Source organism: Hesperophylax consimilis, chromosome 13 (genome assembly GCF_061612785.1).
Source record: "Hesperophylax consimilis isolate HC1 chromosome 13, BYU_Hcon_1.0, whole genome shotgun sequence".
NCBI classification, from domain to species: Eukaryota; Metazoa; Arthropoda; class Insecta; order Trichoptera; family Limnephilidae; genus Hesperophylax; species Hesperophylax consimilis.
In genome coordinates, this window is record NC_142848.1 from 11,342,526 (window position 1) to 11,365,631 (window position 23,106).

At 35.3% G+C, this 23,106-nt stretch overlaps 3 protein-coding genes across 4 annotated transcripts; 1 reads left to right on the forward strand and 2 right to left on the reverse strand.

Annotated features, from left to right (window-relative positions):
- Window positions 1–880: 880 nt before the first annotated feature.
- On the reverse strand, window positions 881–4,586 carry LOC149418424 (uncharacterized). Its single transcript, XM_089638483.1, has 3 exons — window positions 4,183–4,586; window positions 3,921–4,074; window positions 881–3,259 (listed from the first exon to the last, which is right to left on the reverse strand). The coding sequence occupies exons 1-3, from the start codon at window positions 4,385–4,387 to the stop codon at window positions 2,914–2,916; spliced, it is 705 nt and encodes a 234-aa protein (XP_089494609.1). The 5' UTR covers window positions 4,388–4,586; the 3' UTR covers window positions 881–2,913.
- A 3,281-nt stretch (window positions 4,587–7,867) lies between these two features.
- LOC149418425 (centromere protein X-like) lies at window positions 7,868–10,955 on the forward strand. 2 transcript variants are annotated; one of them, XM_089638754.1, is made up of 3 exons: window positions 7,868–8,156; window positions 8,838–9,032; window positions 10,878–10,955. In XM_089638754.1, the coding sequence occupies exons 1-3, from the start codon at window positions 8,097–8,099 to the stop codon at window positions 10,893–10,895; spliced, it is 273 nt and encodes a 90-aa protein (XP_089494880.1). In that variant the 5' UTR covers window positions 7,868–8,096; the 3' UTR covers window positions 10,896–10,955. The 2 variants fall into 2 exon arrangements, with proteins under 2 accessions (XP_089494880.1, XP_089494879.1); XM_089638753.1 differs by having other exon boundaries at window positions 7,869–8,156; window positions 10,838–10,955.
- Window positions 10,956–10,964: 9 nt separating this feature from the next.
- Phax (phosphorylated adaptor for RNA export) lies at window positions 10,965–22,564 on the reverse strand. The gene is made up of 6 exons (XM_089638755.1): window positions 22,394–22,564; window positions 21,724–22,002; window positions 19,898–20,273; window positions 18,569–18,660; window positions 17,921–18,107; window positions 10,965–17,179 (listed from the first exon to the last, which is right to left on the reverse strand). Exons 1-6 carry the CDS (start codon window positions 22,454–22,456, stop codon window positions 16,839–16,841), a joined length of 1,338 nt encoding a protein of 445 aa, XP_089494881.1. The 5' UTR covers window positions 22,457–22,564; the 3' UTR covers window positions 10,965–16,838.
- Window positions 22,565–23,106: the final 542 nt, after the last annotated feature.

Sequence of the window (23,106 nt, forward strand, 5' to 3'; positions counted from 1 at the left end):
TGTTATGAAACAGAAAGCGCAGGACCGCTAGGAGTGGAGGATCCTTGTCCACCAGGGAAATTGAAGTGGAGGTCACAATCCTCGGCAATGAGGAGACGACAAAAGAATAAGATGACAGAGGTAACATACAATAAATCTGGTTGGGGACTTATTGTAACAAGTGGATAATGCTCGACAATCCTGTAAATATTTTCCCAAACTTAGAAGATTCGGCCAATCATATTTCATAATCGATAAAACTTCATACATCAGTTTCTTCACCAGCCCCTGAGTACCTCTTTTATAAAAATACATATTTCAAGATGTTAATGGCGATGTTTAACTTTTTGTGTGCCGGAAGTGCTTGTCGGTCATGAAAAATTTGTACCTGTTAAACGCAGCCGTGGGCGATTAGCACAATCAAAACATACTTTCTTTTCATGGGATTTTGCATCGTAAAAAATATTCGTAGCTTACTAACATAAATCTTATACGATTGCCACAAAATAAACTATGAGATAAGGGTTTTTGCTTTTCGTTTCATAAACAGCGGGCATTTAAAATTACCACTGTGTCGTTCTTCATTCTTCAGTTTATTGCTTGTTTTCTTTATTTTTTATTGTGAAAAGCATTTATTTAGCTTTATACATAGAAATTTAAATAAAACTTCATGATTATTTCGTGTTTCTTTAAAATATTTTTTTGTAACATTAGAGAGAAAATTTTACTCTGAATATTAGTAGCTATTCTCATGGTAGATTATGTACTATTTTCATAAATTATATAAACACATTACCTGGTAAGACAATACAATTTACGCAAACATTATTTTGCATAAAACAAGTTACTATGGAAATAGAATCATCTGGCGCATGGTATTAGGTAGCGGGAGCTCGGCGTTCCAAAGATTAATAGTTAATGGACTTGTATACCACCCAAGTTATTGGGAATAAGAAAGGTAAGGGAAGGCTTAAAATCAGTTCACCTGCCTTGTATCTGATCATGTCTTCCCAATCAGCACCGGCATGGCTATGGACGTTTTCATTTAAATTTGATTACTATGTACATGATAGCGACAACAAAACTTTGTAAAGAGTTGCTCTGCCACTTGCGGCAGTTTATTTATTTAATATCCACGGTATAAATATACCATACATAATAATTACATGTCTCAGAATACAAGCATAATCAAACACTAATAATAATTTAAACAAAAATAACAATTAACTGTGGCATTTGATCACAAAATTACGACAGAAAGTATAAAAAATTAATACAAGCTCTAGAACAAGGCTGCCCAACCTTTTTAACAGTTGGGCGAAATTGACGATTCAAAAATCACTGGCGGGCCACTGAATACTGACGGTTCCTATTTCCATGGGGGGAGGGGGTTGTTAGAGAATTTCTATAAAACATAATTCCTCACAAAAAAAATTCAAAATGAATGCTCCCCACAAAATAATCCATAGGGGGTTGTTACAGAACTTCGCTGAAAAAAAATTCCGCACAGCCAAAAATATCATATGTGATTCCCCGCAATTTATTTTTGTTTAAAAAGTAAGTTCAAGAGGTTTCTGTTGTGTTTTGTTTTTTTTTTAATTATTATTTGTGATTTGGCTGATTTAAATAACTTGTCTCTGAAGTAGACTAATAGGCGACCAGTCGCCTTTTAGATTTTTTCGTCGCTGATTCTCGTTCTGAGTAGCCTAAATAGCGATAAATCGCCTTCGTTGGCAACACTGGTGACCGCGCGCAAGTTGCATTGTTTGTTTTACCGCGGGCCCGCGACACTTTTTTAAATTGGCGGGTTTTTTGAAAATGGTTCACGCGGGCCACTTATAATTTGTTCACGGGCCACAATGTGGCCCGCGGGCCTGGGGTTGGGCAGCCTTGCTCTAGAAGGATATATAAGTACATACAAAATATTATAAACAAGTATGAGTAGACTTAGGTTTAATTAATAATGATTTAGAAGATATGATAGTATAGTCTTTTTGTACCTAGCTACTGTGCAGTTAACACAGAGCAACAGATCCTCTATATCTGTGTACCTATTACTAACTTCATGTAATCTAGGTACAAGCGAGTGTTTGAAATGCTCAGTTCTGGAATTGTAACATTTAAACAGTATTTTAGTTATAGTGATTTGTTTTTGGGGTATTATGCCGTGTTGCACTACCTCCTTCTTTAGCCAACTTTATGAAAAGCTAATCCTTGGTATTACTATTACTATGTATAATACTTTTGGCCGTGAAAATCTCAAATCAGTATTTTAGTTTGTGTAGAACTAAAGATCGGTCATTTGTCGAACCAACAAAACGATTTATAGTGAGTATTTTTTTATTCCTTTATTTTTCCCCATAGTTTTATATGCGATGGGATATCATATAAGCTACTCTGGCTCTTCATTTTTTTTCCTCATACATTTTAGATTGCTCTTCTAATTTAATTTCAAAGAACATTTTCTTCATCTCATTTTCATTATCTTACGCCGGTTACATTATCTTGCGCTGGCACATATTATATCCACTGGAGTGATTTTTGGCATAATATGGCAAATTTTCAAAAACGTTTTGAGATATCGCTTGAAATAATGTGCCAAATTTATAGAACCTAAAAATATGGGATAAACGGTGAAATCTAGGTGAATTGAACTTGTGACTTTGAACCAAAGTAAGCATTTCATATGTTTCCTTATCAATATTTAGAGGCATGATATTGATTAAACAATACAAGCAATTCCTTGAGTGGATATAGTCGGGCCTGCCATTTAAGGTGGTGGTGTGACAATGGTGGGTGGGAATTACAGGATTGGAATTTGGAACAATACTGCGAAATTGTTTCAACGAGTTAATACTAACATTTTTAATGGTTGATTTTTTGTGTTATTTATACTTTTGAATACTCTTTTGTAAATAGTCATCATAAATAATGTCATTGTTGCTCAGGATACTCTTCCAAAAGTCTATTTAACAATTTATAAACCTCAACTTTGAACAGCATTCTGCCCTTGTGATTCAATAGTTGCATGTCGTCCACAACAGATTTGGTAAAACTAGTATCGCCATTACTAGAATTGGCAACATTACTAACATACTTGTCAAAGGTTTTCACAATCGAGCTCAGAGAATTACAATTATTGCAGTCTGTTTTCTGAATGGAAATTTCATTATCTTCACTGGCGAGGTTTTCACGGCGCCTTTTTAGTCTAAGTGCACGTTGCCGGGGCGACGGATAATATGGTACGGGATTGTGTTTGCCCATATTTACCTCTTCGTATCTGCAAAAATAAAAAGTAAGTATTTCATGACAATTGTAGAGGAGACAAGAAATTCAGTTGATTTACAGTTCAAAATTGGAACTACATGTCGCCAGCAGGCACCTATTGAAACAACATTATTGACGAATTCTTAAAAAAAAGTCTTACCCTAAATATAATAAGCATTTACAAAAAATTTTGGGTAAAGGTTACGAATTCGGCTTCACGGTAAATATGGAATGTTTACTTTGAATTAATACTTGAATTTAGTTATATTATTACTAAAAGTTACTATAAATGTTGGGGAACCTTTAATAACACCTGCTCGCGTCCCCTTTAGAGTTATATCCCAGTTTTCAAGTAGTTTATGGGCTACGCTAGGTTTGTATAGACTGGTTTGTAATTTAATTCTAATACGATATTATGAATATAATCCAACTCTTGATATGAACATAGTCGCCGTCAGCTGCGACTATAACGGCGCCGCATACTAATTGACATATCGTGTAAGTGACTTAATAAACGAAATTAAAATTAAAAGTGCGTATTTTTCAGTCTCCCCCGACATAATAAATCAAGTTTTGAATTAATAAAGCTAAATCCATTTATTTGAAAGTGAAATATTGCGTATTAAGAGTGAAGCGGAATAAGAGAAAAATAATAAATTTTGGGTACTACTTACATTCTCCTCTTTGTGTGTTGCTCTAGGAAAGTCATTTTCTCATAATAAGGGAAGCAATCTCTTAACCCCCCAACGATCTCCATTTTTTCATTATGGCGATGTGCCTTTACATATCTGTCCCGTAAATTAATCCATCGTCTTCTGACTTGTTGTGCTGCAAAGATTCTTGGTTAGTCAATTAATTTGCTCAAAATATATAATACCATCACAGCTTGTTTAGCAATGAAATGTAAGTGCAGAAGATTCCATTTAATAATCGTACCAGTCATTCCTAAAGTAGAAGCAATTTGTTCCCAGGTATTTCGTTTCTCTTCCATATTTTTGTAATTCGGATCACATCTATCATAAATGTGGGGACAGCTTTCCACCAAAGAAATCAACGTTATGTCATCCATAATAATATAATTATTAAATTTATTATCAAACAGTAGAATTTCGGTTGAAGTACCTATAACCAAAGGCAACATTCGCTTTGGATACTAAAACGTAGAATCATCATTCGATTACTGAGTATAATTTTGTTTAATGCAAGATTCCTTCATCGACTACTGTCTATAATCTCATCTAATAGTACGAAATAAATTTAATAATATTATTTCCGCAAAATGACATTACTGAGAACGAATGACAATAAAACAACTTCTGTCAACTTCAAACCGAAAACCGAATGACATTTGAGCCAATAGACAAATTAATTTTAACTCATCATATATTAGCGATGGGCATAATCGTAAATCGATCTTTTTGGCCATCGAAATATTTCGATTCATTGTCATGGACAAATTGATTATGTCAAAATCATTTGGATAAAGTCCGAGACAATCGTTTTAAAACGTCATCGATTAGGAATCGATTCTGTCAGAATTCGTCAATTTCAAAGCAGTCACGTCATTGGTCAGAATTCATCTTTGTCAAATCAGTCACTTCATTGATCAAAATTCATTCGAAAACTTAAATCAATTCCCAACTCCGAGATACGTCAAAAACATCTCGGATTGCTTGACAAACGAGATATTATTCCATTGTTACATTGTGTTACGTACTACCCAATTTGATTTTTTAAATTGATTTGATATACATTTGGAATTAGATTAAAAAGGTAACCCATGTGTTGAAAGACATTAAACCCATACCAGCAAGAACCATAACCACAACAAACCTTTCGTAAACGAGTTGTTGGGAACATGCACTGATGTTTTCGTTCGAACGGGCTTAGTAAAAGCTCCCTTGCAGATGCCATATATGACAGTGATGGGCAAAGTACGGCCCGCGGGCCAAGTCCGGCCCACCAGGCTAGTCAATCCGGCTCGCGACATTGTTTTGAATAACCCTACCACAATTTACCAATTGAACAAAATGTATTTTCTACGTAGATAGAATAGAATACTTAACGGTTTCCTTCTCATTGTGTTTTAAGTGCGGTATTATTGCATCTAATATTAGTTTGCACACAACCTCGCGCTTTGCAGATCGGTAGCATGGCGAATGCATGGCGATGTGAAGTGCAATGCGTGTGTTGCTCGGCTAATTTCGGGACGAATCGGGCGCTACCATTTTCGTTTCCTCTGTTGTCAAGGTCAGTGTTCAATCGTTCAATGTTCATCAGTGTAGTTCGGACAGTCACGACGCGACGTCGCGTGCGTAGTCAGTGTCAAGTCACCTCTGCGGCTGGCTTGTGTTTCTATGGTTGTACTTTTTTGGTAGTGTTTTTGACATTTTTGATCGTTACAATGGCAAGTAAAAAACGTAAAGTTGATTCAGAATGTCGTATTTTTAAAGATGAGTGGACTTGGAAATACTTTTTTACACATATTAAGGATAAACCTGTGTGCCTCATATGCAATGAAGCTGTAGCGGTATTTAAAGAATTCAACCTCTCATGACACTTCATGACAAAACATAACAACGCCACTTATGAAACTATGACTGAAGAGGAACGGAAGCAAAAAGCAGAAGCTCTACGTAAGAAACTGCCAGGTCAGCAAAATATTTTTAAAAAACAAAGCTGTTCTCAAAAGCTAGCTACACATGCCAGTTACGTTGTAGCATACAATATTGCAAAAAGTAACAAAGCATTTTCTGATGGTGAATTTCTAAAAACTTGTATGATCCAAGTATGTGACATTTTGTGTCCTGACAAAACACAGGATTTTGAAACAGTAAGTTTGTCTCGAAAAACAATTTCTTCTAGAATTGAAGTAATTGATAAGCAGTTTGTCTCACAACTAGAGTCAAAGATAAGCGAGTTTAAATTCTGTTCTTTTGCGTTGGATGAAAGTACGGACATAATTGACACAGCTCAGTTACTGATATTTATAAGAGGTGTTGATGACAACTTTTGTGTTACTGAAGAATTAGCTTGCATGCGTTCATTAAAGGGAACGACCAAAGGATCAGACATTTTTCAAGAATTTCAAGAAACTATCACGTCTTTGAAAGTACCTTTGACGAAAATTTGTAACATCACTACTGATGGAGCACCGAATATGACAGGGACGAAATCCTGGTTTCGTAGGCATGTTTAAGGAATCATTTCCTGGGAACGAAGCTGTGTTTCTTCATTGTATCATACATCAAGAAGCTCTGTGTAAATCTGCTCTAGACGTGAAACATGTGCTTGATGTTGTTATTAAGCTTGTTAATAGCATTCGTTCACGAGCACTCAATCATAGACAATTTCGAGAGTTTCTTGACTCATTGCAGTCTGAGTATTCTGATGTACTTTACTACACTAAAGTAAGGTTGCTCAGTGCAGGACGAGTTTTCGAACGAGTTTGGGATTTAAAAGACAAAATAATCTCTTTCATGGAAGAAAAGGGAATGGACGAATGTGAACATATGAAAGATATTGTATGGCTTTCAGACATTGCATTTTTTACAGATCTTCTCAGTCACAACAATAAATTGAACCTTAAACTCCAGGGAAGAAATCAATAATATTTGGGGTCATATCAGGAGTTTCAAAATGCAATTGAATCTATTTTCTAAACAACTAGTCAAGAAAGACTTTACCCATTTTCCAAGACTAAAAACTATTGCAGTTAGGGAGGACCAACTTAAGAACTATGAGAAAAGCGTGAAATATCTTTATGGAGAATTTGAACGAAGATTCCAAGACTTCAAAGTTATAGAACAGGACCTGGACATTTTTAGCATGCCATTTAATATGGATTGTGAATCAGTCAAACCAGAATTGCAGCTCGAATTGATTGAGTTGTAACATTGTATTGAATGTAACACTGAATTGAAGCAAGTGTTTCTCAACGTTTCCAAATTGAGTTCTACAAGGCCCTGTCAAAATCAAGTTTCCCAAACCTGAAATCTCACGCTCAGAAGATAATTGCGATGTTTGCATCTTCCTGCATCTGTGAACAGGTGTTTTCTACTATGAAGCTTCGTAAAAACAGTGTTAGAAACCGATTGCCTGACCACCATTTAGCTTCACTACTGCGAATCAGCTCATCCCAGTTTTTACCAGATTATGATAAAATTTTAGAAGCTCAGCCACAGTTCCATCTGTCACATACGCCTTCATACTCTTCTAAAGAATAATCAATTTTTTTTACTTTTTTACCATTTTAGCATATAATGTACTCAATATTATGCATGATGTAAAAATTAAAAAATAAAGTACTTATATCACTTATAAAAAATTGACTTATTAAATTTTTTTCCGGCCCGCCTAGATAATTTTTTATTTTATCTGGCCCTTTCCTTAAAAAGTTTGCCCATCTCTGTTCTAAACTATGCAAATGAGTTTAATAGGGTTGTCGGCGTCCTACAAAAGCCATACAAAAGTCATACAAAAGCCATCAATGATATGGTTTATTTATGAGCTATCATGAGTGGTTCATTTATGAACCATATTCTCCAATAGCTGCTGTCATATTACCATAAATAAACCATTCTCATATATTATTATAATATCATATCAATTTTAAATTAGAATCACAACATGAGAGCAGGCAAAACTATTTTTTGTTTCTTTTTCTAAAACCAAACTGTCAGAATAGAAAAGTCAAAATAATGGCAGCCCGATATTATTATGGAATATTGTTTGCATTTTGTTTCTTCGAATTTCTACAATACGTTCGATAACTGACTCGTTTGTCGAATCAAAAAATAACCGTTTCAGGTTATAATAAATAAAAAACGCGATAAAATATCAAACCCAAAATGTCCGATACTTTTGACTATACCTTAATTTCGTCCAATGTCACTTCTAAAGTGAGACCAGTAAGTATTTCGATAAACTTTTCGAATTTCGCTGCTCGCTGAATATGCAAATAAAATATGAATAGCACTTGGTTTCAACTTAATTACAACAAAAAATGGTAATTATTTACCTACGACTACCGTTTGAGAAAATATTCCGTACATGTTAGGTTAGGTTGGATTAGGTAGAATTAAATCACAAACCAGTCTATACAAACCTAGCGTAGCCCACAAACTACTTGAAAACTGGGATATAACTCTAAAGGGGACGTGAGCAGGCGTTATTAAAGGGGCAATTTTTTGTAGTAGTAAAAACGGTAGTCGTAGGTAAATATTTACCCAAAAAATAACTATTTATGTCGGGGGAGACGGTAAAAGATGAATTAACATTCCATTTTTCTTAAAGTTATGAAGGTTAGGAAATACGCATAAATTTTTTGAACAAAAACAAAAATACTTTTGGCCGTGAAAATCTTAAATCATATTTTACGCATAACTTGTTAAAATATCCCAAACTAACACCCTAAAAACCTATTTCGTGCCTGACTTAAATAGTTGTCTCCATTAGACATTAAAGTTGAAATCAAGTGTTGTTTTCTTAAAGTGCCTTTGCATGCAGCGGAATTCGACGACTTTACCAGTATTTATAGTAATTTCAATAAAGTGATTTTCTTATGAACGACATCTGAAATTATTTTTCAGGAAGCAGTTCGCGAGTGTTTGAAACGATCCTTCAAAGATCCTAAAACTCGTCTCCCTGACGAGTCTTTGAATCTGGTTACGGAGATTGTACAAAAGCTAGTTGTAGAAGCCACGCTCAGGAGTGCCAAGCAGGCGGTTCGCGATCATGTTACCAGCATAGAATTAGAGCAAGTAGAAAAAATACTGCCCCAGCTGGTACGTTATCCTGTTACATAATGATGCCTAAAGATATTAACTTTTTCATAGAATAACTGCCTTCAGTTTCTCTGTCCACGTTCATATATTTATAATTTTCATTCTTAATCGGAGACGGTTGACGTAAAGTTCACCGTGAACATTTAAGCCATAGGTCCATTGTGCTATCTCCCATTTAACCTCATTCCTAACATCAGTAATCCAGTCCCTTTTATAAAGTTCATCAGGGTTGTCATTGGATATGTGGCTATGTCTTCTGGTTCTACAATGTGGCTTCCCAGGTATCTGAGCCTTGTTCCTAACAGGGCGGAACATTGGCGCCAAAGGTGAATTGGAGTCTCTTCATCCTCTTCACATTTCCTGCGTCTGTTGGTGTTTTCCACTCACAACAACTGCATGTGTCTCCTGAGATGGCAGTGTCCCGTTAGTAGTCCTACCAATTCACTCAGTGAGTTGTCTGGTTCGCCTTGGGTATGGTACGTTTATGAGTACTTTGGATTGCCTCATTCCGGGTGCCCTTTCCCATTCCTGATGAGTGCCGGGATTTGACCCACCTTTCAATATGTATTTTGGTGTGGCAAGCTTCTACCCCTACGGCCGGCTTGGATCCCGCAAGTGGTGCTTTCGCCCCTTTCCTTGCTAGTCCATTAGCCCGCTCATTGCCCTCAAGCACACATTAGTCCCAATTGCTTTCAGTTAGTGAAGGCGCTTCTAATTTTGGGAAATACTGTGAGGTTAAGGGTGGGGAAAAACGGTAAACAGACTCCTTAAACTAGGAGAATCAGCCAACCATCCACCATTCACTTTTTGATCGCTGGCGCAAAATTTTCGGCGTGGATCAGCTGATTCTATTTTTGTTACAACTTATTTGTTTTTTCTGTAAAACAAAGTTTTTATAAATTGTACTGTCTTACCAGATAATGTGTTCATACACTGGACGCCCTTTTTACACAGTTTTGAAATAACACGGTACTACATTCCTTGCATTTACTTACTACTTAATATATACTATGCGCAGAGAGGTATGCGGAAAGTGAGGCGGGAATCACATGCGGGGCGCAAATCACGCATGAAGGCCTGCAAATGGCTAACAAACTTGGAAATCATTTTATAACATATGATCACAATGCAAAAGGAGCTCTACAAATTCAATGCGATTTGAACGCTTGTAAGAGTCATACAAAAAAGTCACAGCGAACGATAAACAATTTTTTGTAAATCCAATAAACCTGAAAATTTGAAAAGAAATATTCAACTGGCTCAGGATATCTCGAGTGATGAAAACGATATCATACTAAATGTGCATAAATGGGTTCATCTTTTAAATAGTGATCGTGAATCTTTGTTACGATTTTTATAAAGTTTTTTAAACAAAATTTAGAAACAATAATGAATTTTATTCTTGGTATCCTATTCACCATTATTTTAGTATACTTTTTTTTTACACGGTATTGCATGGAAAGTATCCGCCGTGTAAAAAGGGAGTCCAGTCCTAAAAATAGTACATAATCTACGATAAGTAGTTTCCCCAGAACAGCTAGTTATATTCAGAGAAATGATTTTTAATAGCACCTTTAAGGATAAGATGGCGAACAAGAGATTAAGCTACAAAGACCTTGCAACAAGGGGATACTAAAAGTATTCTCCTCTCCTCATTGCATTATTTCATGAGAAATGTTGGGGAGTTTGATTATTATTGCAGACAAATCGGGATTACAGAAACTTCCTTTTACCTTCTTCAAGACCACTACTTCCCAAGCATTTAAGTTTTAATGCACATAATAATATGATTGTATTATTTTCAGATGCTGGACGTGCTGTAGACTAATTCTATGCATATTTCAGATGCTGGACTTGCTGTAGACTAATTCTATGATAATAAACTCATGAAGGGCTGTGATAATAAATCTTTTGAAAAATAAATATGGTATTTTTATTGAGGTTCGAAAACACAGGTTATTTGTAAAACAAAAATAACATTTGTATGTGAAATACATCCTTAAAAATAAAATACAAGGTGGCATCATACTTCTGATATGTACATACATACACATCCAAGACACACATTGTACAGTTTTATTATTGTGACATTGGTAATTGCGCAGTTAAATACTACTTAAGTTGAAGTAGCTAGATGGATTCATTGAAAACCCAAACACAATCTTAGTTTGTGTTTCTTCGCTGTCTAGAAGTCCTTAAATAACCTTCAATATAAATGCTGTTTCCAGTTTTATTTCCTTAGCGTCGGGTGAGAATCTGTCAGTGAAAATTTTGATTTACCATAAAAACAAAAGATAATGAAATAGCGAAACTAAAAGTCCATGGGAGAAACCAGATAAATCAAATTGTGAAACAAAGGTTTTTTTAATGAAATACAACAAAAAAATTTAAAAAGAGACCAACTTCACGCATATTTCTTTATTTTTGCCTGTATCCAATTGGTTTTCAACAAAACCAATTGGATATACATATCGACATTGCACTTGCAAGACCGGCTGAGGATTACCAAATTTTACAGAGGAAGCAAAAAAACTTCCCAGTTTTGTATTTTGACAAATCAACAATCAACTTTTGAATGAAAATTGTGCAATAACGGTTAAACTTATGCACATAGCCGAGATTGGACCGGATTCCTTGATTTTTTTAAATTTGTGTAAAAAAAGACTTTGCTGAAATCTGGCACAAAGCCATTTATTCAAGCGCAACGACAATATGTAGATAATGCTGGTGGTCATGCAGAATATTTACATCAGTCGTGATAAAGGTTGGCTTAAACCTAAAAAAGAACTGGTAGTACAATAGCTCCGTCAGTAGGGCTTTTGCCTTGCAGAAGGTGGTCTAAAAGATATTTTGATTTTACATTGTAAAGATTGGTACCCTGATAACAAAATCTAAGTTTTTGAACTCGGGTGAGCTTAATGATGGCCGCCATTTTGTATGAAAGGTGTCAAAAATTATTTTTTTCAAAATAATTCCTCAACAGTTGCTCCTACAACAACATTGTTTAAATAAAAGATACGCTTTATGTATGACTTTTTTGTCTCTACTGACTGGACTACAGGTTGTAGTACATTATTTTGAAGTAACAAAAAAAAAACTAATGCGTAAACAAAAAATATTTGTAGAAATTTTTTACTTAGTTGATATTTAGCATAATTAATATATACTTTTGGTTTGAAAATATTACAAAAAAGCAGGAAAAAAACATTTGTATAAACGTCACCAGGCCTGAACAACTAGTGCTGGGATGATTAGTTTAACTGACTGAAGGTTTGACATGACATATTTTCACGGCCAAACGTATTATCGTGATTTTGTATTATGCTGTATTGCGCTTTCTCCTTTAACCAACATTTCAGACAGCGTTACAATTCTGTCTGAAATGTTGGCTGAAGAAGGAGGAAGTGCAACATGGCATAGTATCCCAAAAATAAATCAGTATCATACATTTTTTTTATGTGTGTGGTACGAAGAAGCACAAAATAACTGGTTTTTCTAGAGCATTAAATTGTAATTTACATTTGTTCTTAGTAAAGACTTTTTCCTCCTATATATTTATTTACTAGAACTCTGATAGTATCCAAGATTATAAAACATTTTTTTTATTCACCGTCACATACAAATTCTAAAACAAAACATTGTAAACAGCCAATTGTTTATTGACAATTGCAAATCGGCAAGAAACTTCAATAAATTAAAATATATTTTTGTTAAAGCCAACGGTACGAAGCACTGCAGTTGCAGTTGCAGTGCTTCGTACCATTCGTGGGCACGATTCTTCAACACTGCAAATGCAGGGCTCCAGCTCATAGGGATTAATAAAAAGAAACAATAATAAAGGATTGGCTTCTAATTATTAAATGCTTGGTTCCACAAATTATTGGCATTGATGGAATATGCAATATACACACGTATTAAAACTTCTTGACTTTACTAAAGAGGATTCTTGCTCCAAGACATTTCCAAAATTATTTTAAAATTGATTTCGTAACGTATAAACTAATCAATTGCACCCAAAAAATCAAAACATGTATTTTTTGTACATCATAAGTTGTAGGCTGCGGATTCGATTGACTTGTTCTACAGTTTGCGATACAGATGCAAAATACAATTGAAAATAAAACTACGGCTGTATCACATATAATCACCATCCCATTGTGCATACCCCTCTTAACCTAACCTAACCAAACAGCGTTCTACGTACACTTTAGCTGTCAAGTTGGGCAGTCGCAAAATTTCAACATACATTATTCTAACCACTTTCACAATATGTAAGTATTTTAAATATGAGTTCACCCTTCAAGACTTGTCTGGCGTGTCTGAACAAAATAAAAAGTCAAACTAATCCTTCTGAGGATGACAGCCGTCAACATAGTCAACATGGCAACATAGTCCAATTGGGGATGTCATAGTCTCACTGGCTCCAGACGGTTGGAAGCAGTTGGGACTCTTGTGCGGTTTCACATAAAAAAATATTAAAAAAAGAACTGCAGAACCCTGGATAATTGAATCGCCCAAACAGAGAAAAAATTCAAGCTGGACCCAGCCCAACCAAGTTTCACCTGCGTAGTAGTGCATAGTCTACAAATGTAGGTAGACATTGTGGGGTACTACAACTAGGTAAATCCTAATCAGCGTCTTCGAGTTACATATGTACAAAACAATATTTTTATTTCCTCGCCAAAACATATTACATATTATAATATGTTTTATGGATACATGGGAGTACATTTATGGGCAAGGAAGTATTATTATTGTGTGTAACTCGAAAATGCATATTTCGAAGTTGTACATATGAAGTTAAGAGGGCTTAAAGTCAAACAATGTTATTTATAAAAAAAAATAGAAATAATTATTCTAGGCCTTATAGTCAAATATCGCCATGTACAAAAAACAAACCAATAATTTGAAGACTTATAGTCATACAACATTATCTACAACAAAAATACACCAATACCTTAGATGGATTAATAGAGAAGACAGGTTACAAAGCAAATGTGCGTGGTTGGATCGAAGTAGGTCCAGTGGACATACTTGAGATTTACTACATTTAGTGTCGCACATGAGTTCGTTCATCAGACAAGCTCTTACTTGTCACCACAAACACGTCACTCTGAAATCTTTTGTGTGAAGAATGCCTTCATGTGATTTTGAGAGGTGCAAAAATCATTCTCAAGCAAAAACAAATCCGATGTGAGTTGTTTTCCATTCGTAAATACACAGAAATCAATAATTATTCAAGGTTTTGGCCACCGAAACCGGTGTGTCGAAATATAATAAAGCGAGATAGGGAACGCAGAAACACATGAGTGTAGGAAGGACAACCATTGTGACAGTACGTCGTATTCTACTACGCTGCTCGCAATCGCTGTCTATGCTGTTGACAACACAGCTGTTTCATCCGTACACACACATTTTTTGAATTGCTATCCTTTTCTGATGCGTTTAGTTTCTCGCTTGAAACTAACATCAAGAGATGAGCGCGCCGTTGTATATCTATTTGATCCGCACACACATATTCTCCGATTTGCCATCCTTTTCTTATTCATTTCATTTTGGCTATGAAAGATAAAACAAGAATGTGCCATATTTTTGTTCTATTAGTATGACTATAAACTGTATTTGTATTTATTTAGTCTATGGCCAATACTAACTATTTTTGTTGATAACTCTGTTAGACTTTTAAACTCTTGAATTATTTGTGTGTTTTTTATAGATAATGTTATTTGATTTTAAGACCTAGAAATATCTGCATGTTTTTAGCAGATAATGTTGTTTGACAAGCCCTCAAATTACTCCTTGATATTAGGATGAATTTATTTTTCAGACAGCATGTTTGAATAACTTTCTGGGTACAATTATTTGGTGCAGGTTTTGAATACCACGAATATGTATACCTGCAACTCGTTTGGTATAAATTATGTGGCCTAGATAAGTTGATGCAACATTAATATTAATAACAACCTATGTATTACATATTGTTGTTGTTATCTTGATAATACAAATTAAAATTTGACGACAATACTGGCATAATATGATTTTACACAAAAGAAAACATCCATTTTTCACTTAATAAGAAAATAAATATGTAGAGTGATTGTTAATCAATGATAGGTATCACAAAACCTATACACAGAAAATAGAAATATGCAATAACTGTTTGGATGTACATAACTCTCCACATACACATTCAGTCTTACTTATAAAGATTCCCTACGCCTCTGCAGCGTTGGTATAGCTATACGGTAAATTGGGCCGTATACTGCTCAGGTTAAAATCTTTACTCATAATAATATTCATGCAAGATTTTTTTAGACTGGCACCACTTTGTTCCAATCCTCAAAAATGCGGTCATTTTCGCATTTTGCGTTTAGTTTGCGCTTCACGTGTCTTCAGATGACATTTGCGATGTCATAGACCCGGTCAGCCTTGAATAGTTTCGAAATTTGGCCAATTAGATTATGCATTCCGAATTATATTATTTATACTGCTTTTTTTATATTTTCATTGTGAGACCGATCGATATTTGTCAAATCAGCCAGATTTTTAATTAAGTCCGCGATCTCCATCTTAATATGATCGTAATACGTCCCTAGTCCTGGGGGTCGGGGGTTTAAAAATCTGTCAGCCACTAATACTGCCGTATTATGACCGGTATACGCAGTACGAATGCGCGTGATCATGAGTAACGTTTTCTACTAACCCGTTCTTATCCCTTCGTATTGTCTATTATGAGTAAGACGGTTTGAGAATAGTTGTTATTCACCACCAACAAACGGAGTTTCAAAAGGGTGGTATAAAATATGAACAAATTACTCAATTACATTAAAAATCCAAATAATTGAAACATAAAAATACTTTTATACTAACATTGATTTTAAATGTTTATCATTTAGGTATAAAATGTTATATATTATATGAAATATGTATTTCTAACTACCAAATATTATGTACAAATAAAAGTATACACATAGCCTAATTGAAATAACTCAACAGGCACTAAGAAGTGAATACTTACGGCAACCTGCAAACTATATGCCCTTATTGCTAGAACACACTCCACTTAACATAAGGGAGCAGTTCTCCATACAAATCTTTCGCTTCATTCCCTCCTCACTCATCCCAGTTGCAGCGCTAAAGTACCGATCATAGATTCACTTACAGACGGGACTTCCCTGTGTTTATTTAAGATATCACAACGAGAATTATTTTTGAATCACAGTTCAATGCAGCCAGCTTTAGAAGTCAAATAATCCATGCAACTCTGGGTGAAATTTCTTCTCAAATATGCAACAGTGCATACTTTTGTTGTAAGTGTCTTTTTGAGAATTAAGGTTAACATACACAAATCAGCCCGGCATCAGATCAGGGTTGCCTCAGATCGAGCCGTTCAGAATTATTTGTATGAAACTAAATACTGCAATGCACACAAACGAGCAATGGCATCACACAAGCTAGTGAAATAAGGTGAAGCGGTGCCGATCCGTTGCCGAACTGATATGTGTGCGATAACCTTTATTGAACAGCCACAAAAGCTTTGATTAGATTTCTAAATGATTCAGATAGTGTTGGCTGTCCAAGATTTATAAAAAGCGAGGAAACCAGAGTTTATCACACGTTGGTTAGTAAGCTGAACGCATATTATACATAACACTGCATGAAAGATTAATTTAAAACCTAACATAATATTTCGTTTAATTTTGATTGAACAAAGAAGACCCGTCATTGTAAAAAAATAATTCACCACTTTTGTGTAAAGTCTTTCACTGAATCAATTAATAATAAGAAGGACAATAATAACAGTTCTTAGAACAAGTCCATATCATCGTTACACATTATATCGAGATAATCTTCATCATAACTCGTTGAATTCACAGCCCTCGGGTCGAGGGAGATTGAAATATTGGATGAAGACGTGGGTGGAAGTTCAGAGTTGAGGAGGTTACCGAGGTTTTCGGCAACGTTTTCCACAGGGTCGGTGGTGTCACGCACGGAGAAATGATTGGTGTCAGCATCGCTGCTGCAGTCGCGGCCGTCCGTGACAGGGGAGGGGGGCGGGTTGCTGACGTGGAGCGTGTCCTCGGCCCGCTCCTGGACGGCGGAGAGCCACTGCTCGGCCCTTGTTCTGATCACCGGCAAAACGCTGTCTGCAATTGGATTTAATTACATTTATTACTGAATAATATGCACAGCTGTTGAACTTCATTAACTATAATTACAATTACAATAAACTGGGTTAGATTAGAATAGTTTTGTTGGCATCAAATTAATATCAAATGACAAGACAATACAGTGTTTCAATTTTGGATGTGGTGGTAAGAAAGTCACTTCCACTCAAAAAATGACTGCCAGTTTGTAGGAAAATAGCACTGGCTGCTTCAGTTCTCTATCGCAGTACATATATGAGATATGGTAATATCATGAAGAGACTGAAGCAGCCAGTGCTAGAGAAAATAGCACTGGCTGCTTCAGTTCTCTATTGCAGTACATATATGAGATATGGTAATATCAAGAAGAGACTGAAGCAGCCAGTGCTAGAGAAAATAGCACTGGCTGCTTCAGTTCTCTATTGCAGTACATATATGAGATATGGTAATATCAAGAAGAGACTGAAGCAGCCAGTGCTAGAGAAAATAGCACTGGCTGCTTCAATTCTCTATTGCAGTACATATATGAGATATGGTAATATCAAGAAGAGACTGAAGCAGCCAGTGCTAGAGAAAATAGCACTGGCTGCTTCAGTTCTCTATTGCAGTACATATATGAGATATGGTAATATCAAGAAGAGACGTGACATTTGGAAGACTTTTTATGGATTTTGAAACAGTGACAGCCGTTACAAAAGTCATCCATGTGCGTCTGTCCTAAGTGAAATAAAAGTGTAATACCATTCAGACTCTGCTTCAACTGTTCCACTTCTTTGTCCCGGTGCTTGGCGAGGTCCTCCTTCCGTTTCTTATTGTCCAACTTGACTTGTTCGGCGAATATCTCCTTCAGCATGGGGTTGGTGACCTGGTCGTCCCTCTTCAGCAGGAAGAAGTAAACTCCACCAGGTGTTCGCCGCCTTAAACCATTCTGAAATAAACAATTCCTTCATTAATTTCTTGATCGCCGACATACATTTTCATAGTAACTTGCTTGTTTTTTTGCACAATTATGTTTTTGTAAATAATTATTTGAACATATTATGTATATCATCGGTATTCTTTGAAAAACAGTTAATGACCTAATTTGAAGTTTTGATAAAAGTGTAATTAAGTACAAAAAATCGGATACAATCGAATAAAATACTGTAATTTAAAATTGTTACTTTTATTAGTACGGAAAATGATAAACAAACATGCTTTTTATAAGAAAAATTAACAAAAATAAAAACCATAGCTGTTTTTCTAAAAATGTATCAACGAATAATACATTATATTTTTTTTAATTTTCCACACAATCCCAAATAATTTAGAATAGACGTATGCAGCACACTTTTAGACTATCATACCTAAAAATGACAATATATATCTCAAGGTTGGCAACTGACTCACCATGATTAACATCCCACCATCTTCTTCAATCCGTTTTGTTTCCTTGAATAATTCAATGGCTTTGTCTTTTCCAATAGTTGATATCACGCGTACTGAAATCAAAAACATAAATACCTTGAAATCCCAGAGAGAAAAAGTAATGCTAATTCCATGATGGCAGAGATTACCATTTAAGAGACACGTACTTCTGCATTACAAGGTTCAGAGTGGGAATTGTGAATACAGTTAGAACCTCGGATTGCAAGTAACTTGGTTTGCGAGTGTTTCACAAGATGAGCAAAAAAAAATCTCTTAATAAATGAGAGATGTCTTTCTACACAAGCAATTTATCCGTAAAATGTGGGAAACGGTACAAAATTTCGTGAAAAACATCACCCAAGACTGTAGCTATACACAAAAATTTTAAAAAATAGGTAACATTTTGCAAATTTTGGAACGAATCATCCTAGTTTCCACTACTTCTTATGGGAACATTTGATTTGTTTTGGATTACAAACACGTTTTTACGATAGTCTCGGTCGCAACCTAATCTTTTCGGTAAGTTTTTCCAATTGATATTGTTTGAATATTATTGATATTGTTAACTACATATATAACTAACTAACCATCTCGCCGTTTCCTCCGCAGGGGTATGCAGAGAGGACAGACCGTCAAACAACTCGGTTTTGGCAAACACTCCTTGCCTCATTCACATTCATACATCGTCTCATACATACTCTTCTATTATTCTGGTTATTGAAATGGCCACTCAAGTATCTGATTCACTTGATCATGCCATGTCTTCCTCAGGAGCTCCCACTTCTTCAACCATTCACATTTTCGTCATATATTCTCCTTACACTCCTTTCTTCATTCATTCGCTCTACATGCTCAAACCATCTAAGCGTCCCTTAGATGTCCCTTACTCACTATGCTTACATCAGCCTTTCTCACACGATCATACATGGTTTTAATACACATACGCCTCAGGGATCTCATTTCTACAGCATTCAGTCTACTTTCCTCCTTCCTCTGTCAGTTCCATGCCCCACTGCCATACATCAGGGCAGGTACCAGCACTCCATTGTGGCATGCTAGTTTCGCTTCTTTTGAAGACGTTTGTTAGCACCAACCACGTTGAGCCCTCCATTAATGGAGTTACCTGCATTTACCCTTCTTTCAATATATCTGTCAGCCTTGCCATCTCTCATAAACCTACTTCCCAAAAACACAAGCTCATCCACCTGCTCCAAATATTCATTATCCTCTACTATATTGCACACTGTTTTCGTACTCTCTCTTTCAAATACCATGACTATAGACTCAATAATTAATTCATAGTTAGCTTACAAATGAGATTGTCTTTGGGTTCTCTGAGCTGCAAGGCGATGTCTTGCGCAACATCCTCGTTGCTGTTCCCCGGCCCTGTAGACAGGTCGGGAATACTCCGAGCATCTCCCTTATCATTCTCCCTGTCTGCATCCTGGTTCACGTTCCTTTTCCCCAGCCGCAGCTTCACGTTCCTGCGGTCCCGGTTGTTCCTCTTGTTGCCTCGCCTCGCCATGCCGTCTGTCTCATCCGAGTTGTCCTTGTCGCTGGACGCCTTCCTGTTCCTGAACTCGTTGTACTTCTGGTAAGGCTTAGCGGTGCAGTAAGACTCCACGCCGTAGCAAGTTCGGTTTCTGGCCACGTCGCATCCAATCAGATCTTCGGTCAAAGTATCTTCCTGCAAACAAAACATGGCACCTCAAAATATGTAAACCAGCCGATGGCATAGGGGGTTCAATTCGTCTGCTGCTAAGTCATCATTGCATGAGGAACATCTTTTTCTTATAATGATGGTAATATAAGTTGAAGTTGGAAAACAGATTCAAAATACATATTTTGTTTTAAGTGAGAAAGTTCCAAGTATTACAGAACCCTCAAAGTGATAAAAACAATAGAATCATTATCATTACTTGATGTTAACCTTCCTGTTGCCAATGGGGGTAAAATTCTCTGAAATTTCTCCCCTCCGTTTATCAAATAGTAAACTTATTTGTATTCCTACAAAACCTAAAAACATAGCCATATAATGTTAACCCCTCAGGCCTCTGGCCTATTCTGTTATAAGGTTAGAGTATTTCCACATTGCAATAAAATTTAAATAAATGGAAAATTTCTGAAAGCATTTAAAAACTAAAAACTAATTTAGAAAGGTGATGAAACATGCTTTAAAATTTTTAGAAATAAACATAATTTTTTAAATATTAAACTTTGAATGCAAACATAAAAAAGTTTTAAAAATGGCTCACCTTTCGTTTTTTCTAACTAAAATTACTGGTAATGAAAAAAAAACACACATTTTATAATCAATTAAATTAATAATTAGATTTATAGGTAGCTTGATTTTATTAATTTAAAGTTCAGAGTAATTTGAAAACTGGAATATTTAAAGACAATAGGAATTGGAATTTGGGAGTATTGGAATTGCTTTACACAAGAAAAGAATACAGTGGTTGACTGTACAGTTCAAAAAGATATATAATACTATAAAAAAATATGTATATAATGCACAAATTAAGGGAAAATATATTTGTAGGGTAAAAAATATACAGAAAATAGGGATATGCTTAGTAGGTACTTTTTTTATTTAAAAAAAACACTTTGTAGAAGTTGGATTATATATTATGTAATGAGAAGTATTTCAGTTTCAGGAAATGGAAAATAATGTGTCTTGATAAAATTAAAATCGATTTTTCACTTGCCGGCCACTGTTATGAAAGATTTAAGGTTAGTTTTCTTCTCTAATTTAACCCACAATATGATCCTAAAATGAAAACTATTTTAATATTCTTGTGTCAAAACATGGCGTGAAGAAAAGACGTCAAATTATCCATTTTTTTAACGAAATAGATACTAAAATGTATTATTTTCCATTTCTGGAAACTCAAATACTTAATACTCATTATTATCTAACTTATACAAAAGTGTTTTTTAAATAAAATGAGCATATTTTATTTAAAATATATTATATGTATTATTATTTTGTGTATGTCCTATTTTTCCTGTCCCTATTTTCTGTATGTTTACCATTTGTAGTAAGGGGAGCAGTTACACAATGAGTTTATTAAGTTCGGATTATGCTTCCAAGGTACTTTGATCACCAAACAAAGAAAAATGAAAAGTTTCCTTACCCCAGCAGTTTTACACCAAATCTTGTACTTATCAGCTTTGTCACGCTGCAAGCTGTCTGTTCTTGGGCGGTGCTTTATTTTAATTTTAGGCTTTTTTGGTCTCAGCAAGCGGGGATTGTCGCTGTCTGAATCATCACTAGAAGTCTCTTGTTCACTTTCATCAGATATATCATCTCTAATATTCATACTCATAATAGAGGAAGGATTGAAATGAGGCACAAAGTTCTCTGGCCTTGCCAATGGTTTGTACTCAACTTCTCCGACATCGGAATCCGACAACTAGAATAGAAAAAATAAAATCATCAACAAGAAGCTCAGTTCTTTTCTAATTCACCAAACTTTGTATTCTGGAAACTAAACTGCGCTTCGCCAAATAGTCTAGGCATTGTTCCACAAATTTTTGCTTGTGGGGTGAGTAAGTCAAATAACTTTTTAAAAGTACACGACCTCAAATTTCCCACAGTTCATTACCCCAGACGGTCTGTCGTAATAAACTCATATCTCTCACTATGACCGCAAACTAAATTGCCGTTAAAACACTAGACCGAGGTGCATTGAACTTTGAAGATATCAAATAATAAGTTCAAAAGCTCTAAATAATCTAACCGTGTTAAATAAAATGAGATCTGTCAGTGGTGAACTTGAATTAGACTTAACCTAAAATACTTACTTCGCCTTCTTCGATGTCATTTTGAATGTCCAAAATAGGTTCTTCCTCCATGGTTGACATCATTATAATTATTCGCGTATATGCCGTAAGAAGTCCTCACATTTCTAAAAAGCCCGATAGGATTAACTATCTATCATACAGATTCGCGATCATTTCGTGATCATAAATATATCAGTCGGTCCATAGATTTACATAGAAAAAAATGTCCGCTAAAATTCCAAAGGATGGAATTTTTGAGTTCCAAACATTCTTTTGTTTGAGTCGCTTGTCACCAATCACCATTCGCAGAAAATGAAGTTTGTTGGTGAAAATAATAATTTTCCCAAGTATTTCATTTATTATTATTGATTATATTTGAGTATAAATACTATGCATCTAAACTGGTTTCAGTATATTAAGTATCTTGAAAGAGGAAAAAACGGGATTTTTTTTTTAAATTGTCGATTATTTTTGTCGAAAAAATTCACCCTACCTATATTATAATAAGTGTTTAACTTCATGCAATTTTTGAAGTGAAACTTCTTTACGCGCGTCATGCAATTTCGAGGACCGGAGTAAAACCGACTCATGACCGAAACGAAAATGCGGGTACCCCCACCACCGATTAAAGTTCATTTGATCTAGTCAAAGTTTTGAAGTAACATATAAATGCTTCTTAGCTCATCCCGACAACTGGCGTTGGTGGTGTAATGGTCAGCATAGTTGCCTTCCAA

Coding starts and splice junctions, on each gene's coding strand:
- LOC149418424 (XM_089638483.1), bottom strand. CDS start 4,387: ATGTTGCCTTTGGTTATAGGTACTTCAACCGAAATTCTACTGTTTGAT. Junction 4,075..4,182: donor TTCTACTTTAGGAATGACTG/GTACGATTATTA, acceptor GAATCTTTGCAG/CACAACAAGTCAGAAGACGA. Junction 3,260..3,920: donor CAACACACAAAGAGGAGAAT/GTAAGTAGTACC, acceptor TTATTTTTGCAG/ATACGAAGAGGTAAATATGG.
- LOC149418425 (XM_089638754.1), top strand. CDS start 8,097: ATGTCCGATACTTTTGACTATACCTTAATTTCGTCCAATGTCACTTCT. Junction 8,157..8,837: donor TCACTTCTAAAGTGAGACCA/GTAAGTATTTCG, acceptor ATTATTTTTCAG/GAAGCAGTTCGCGAGTGTTT.
- Phax (XM_089638755.1), bottom strand. CDS start 22,456: ATGATGTCAACCATGGAGGAAGAACCTATTTTGGACATTCAAAATGAC. Junction 18,661..19,897: donor ACCCAAAGACAATCTCATTT/GTAAGCTAACTA, acceptor TTTTGATTTCAG/TACGCGTGATATCAACTATT. Junction 18,108..18,568: donor ATGGTGGGATGTTAATCATG/GTGAGTCAGTTG, acceptor TGTTTATTTCAG/AATGGTTTAAGGCGGCGAAC.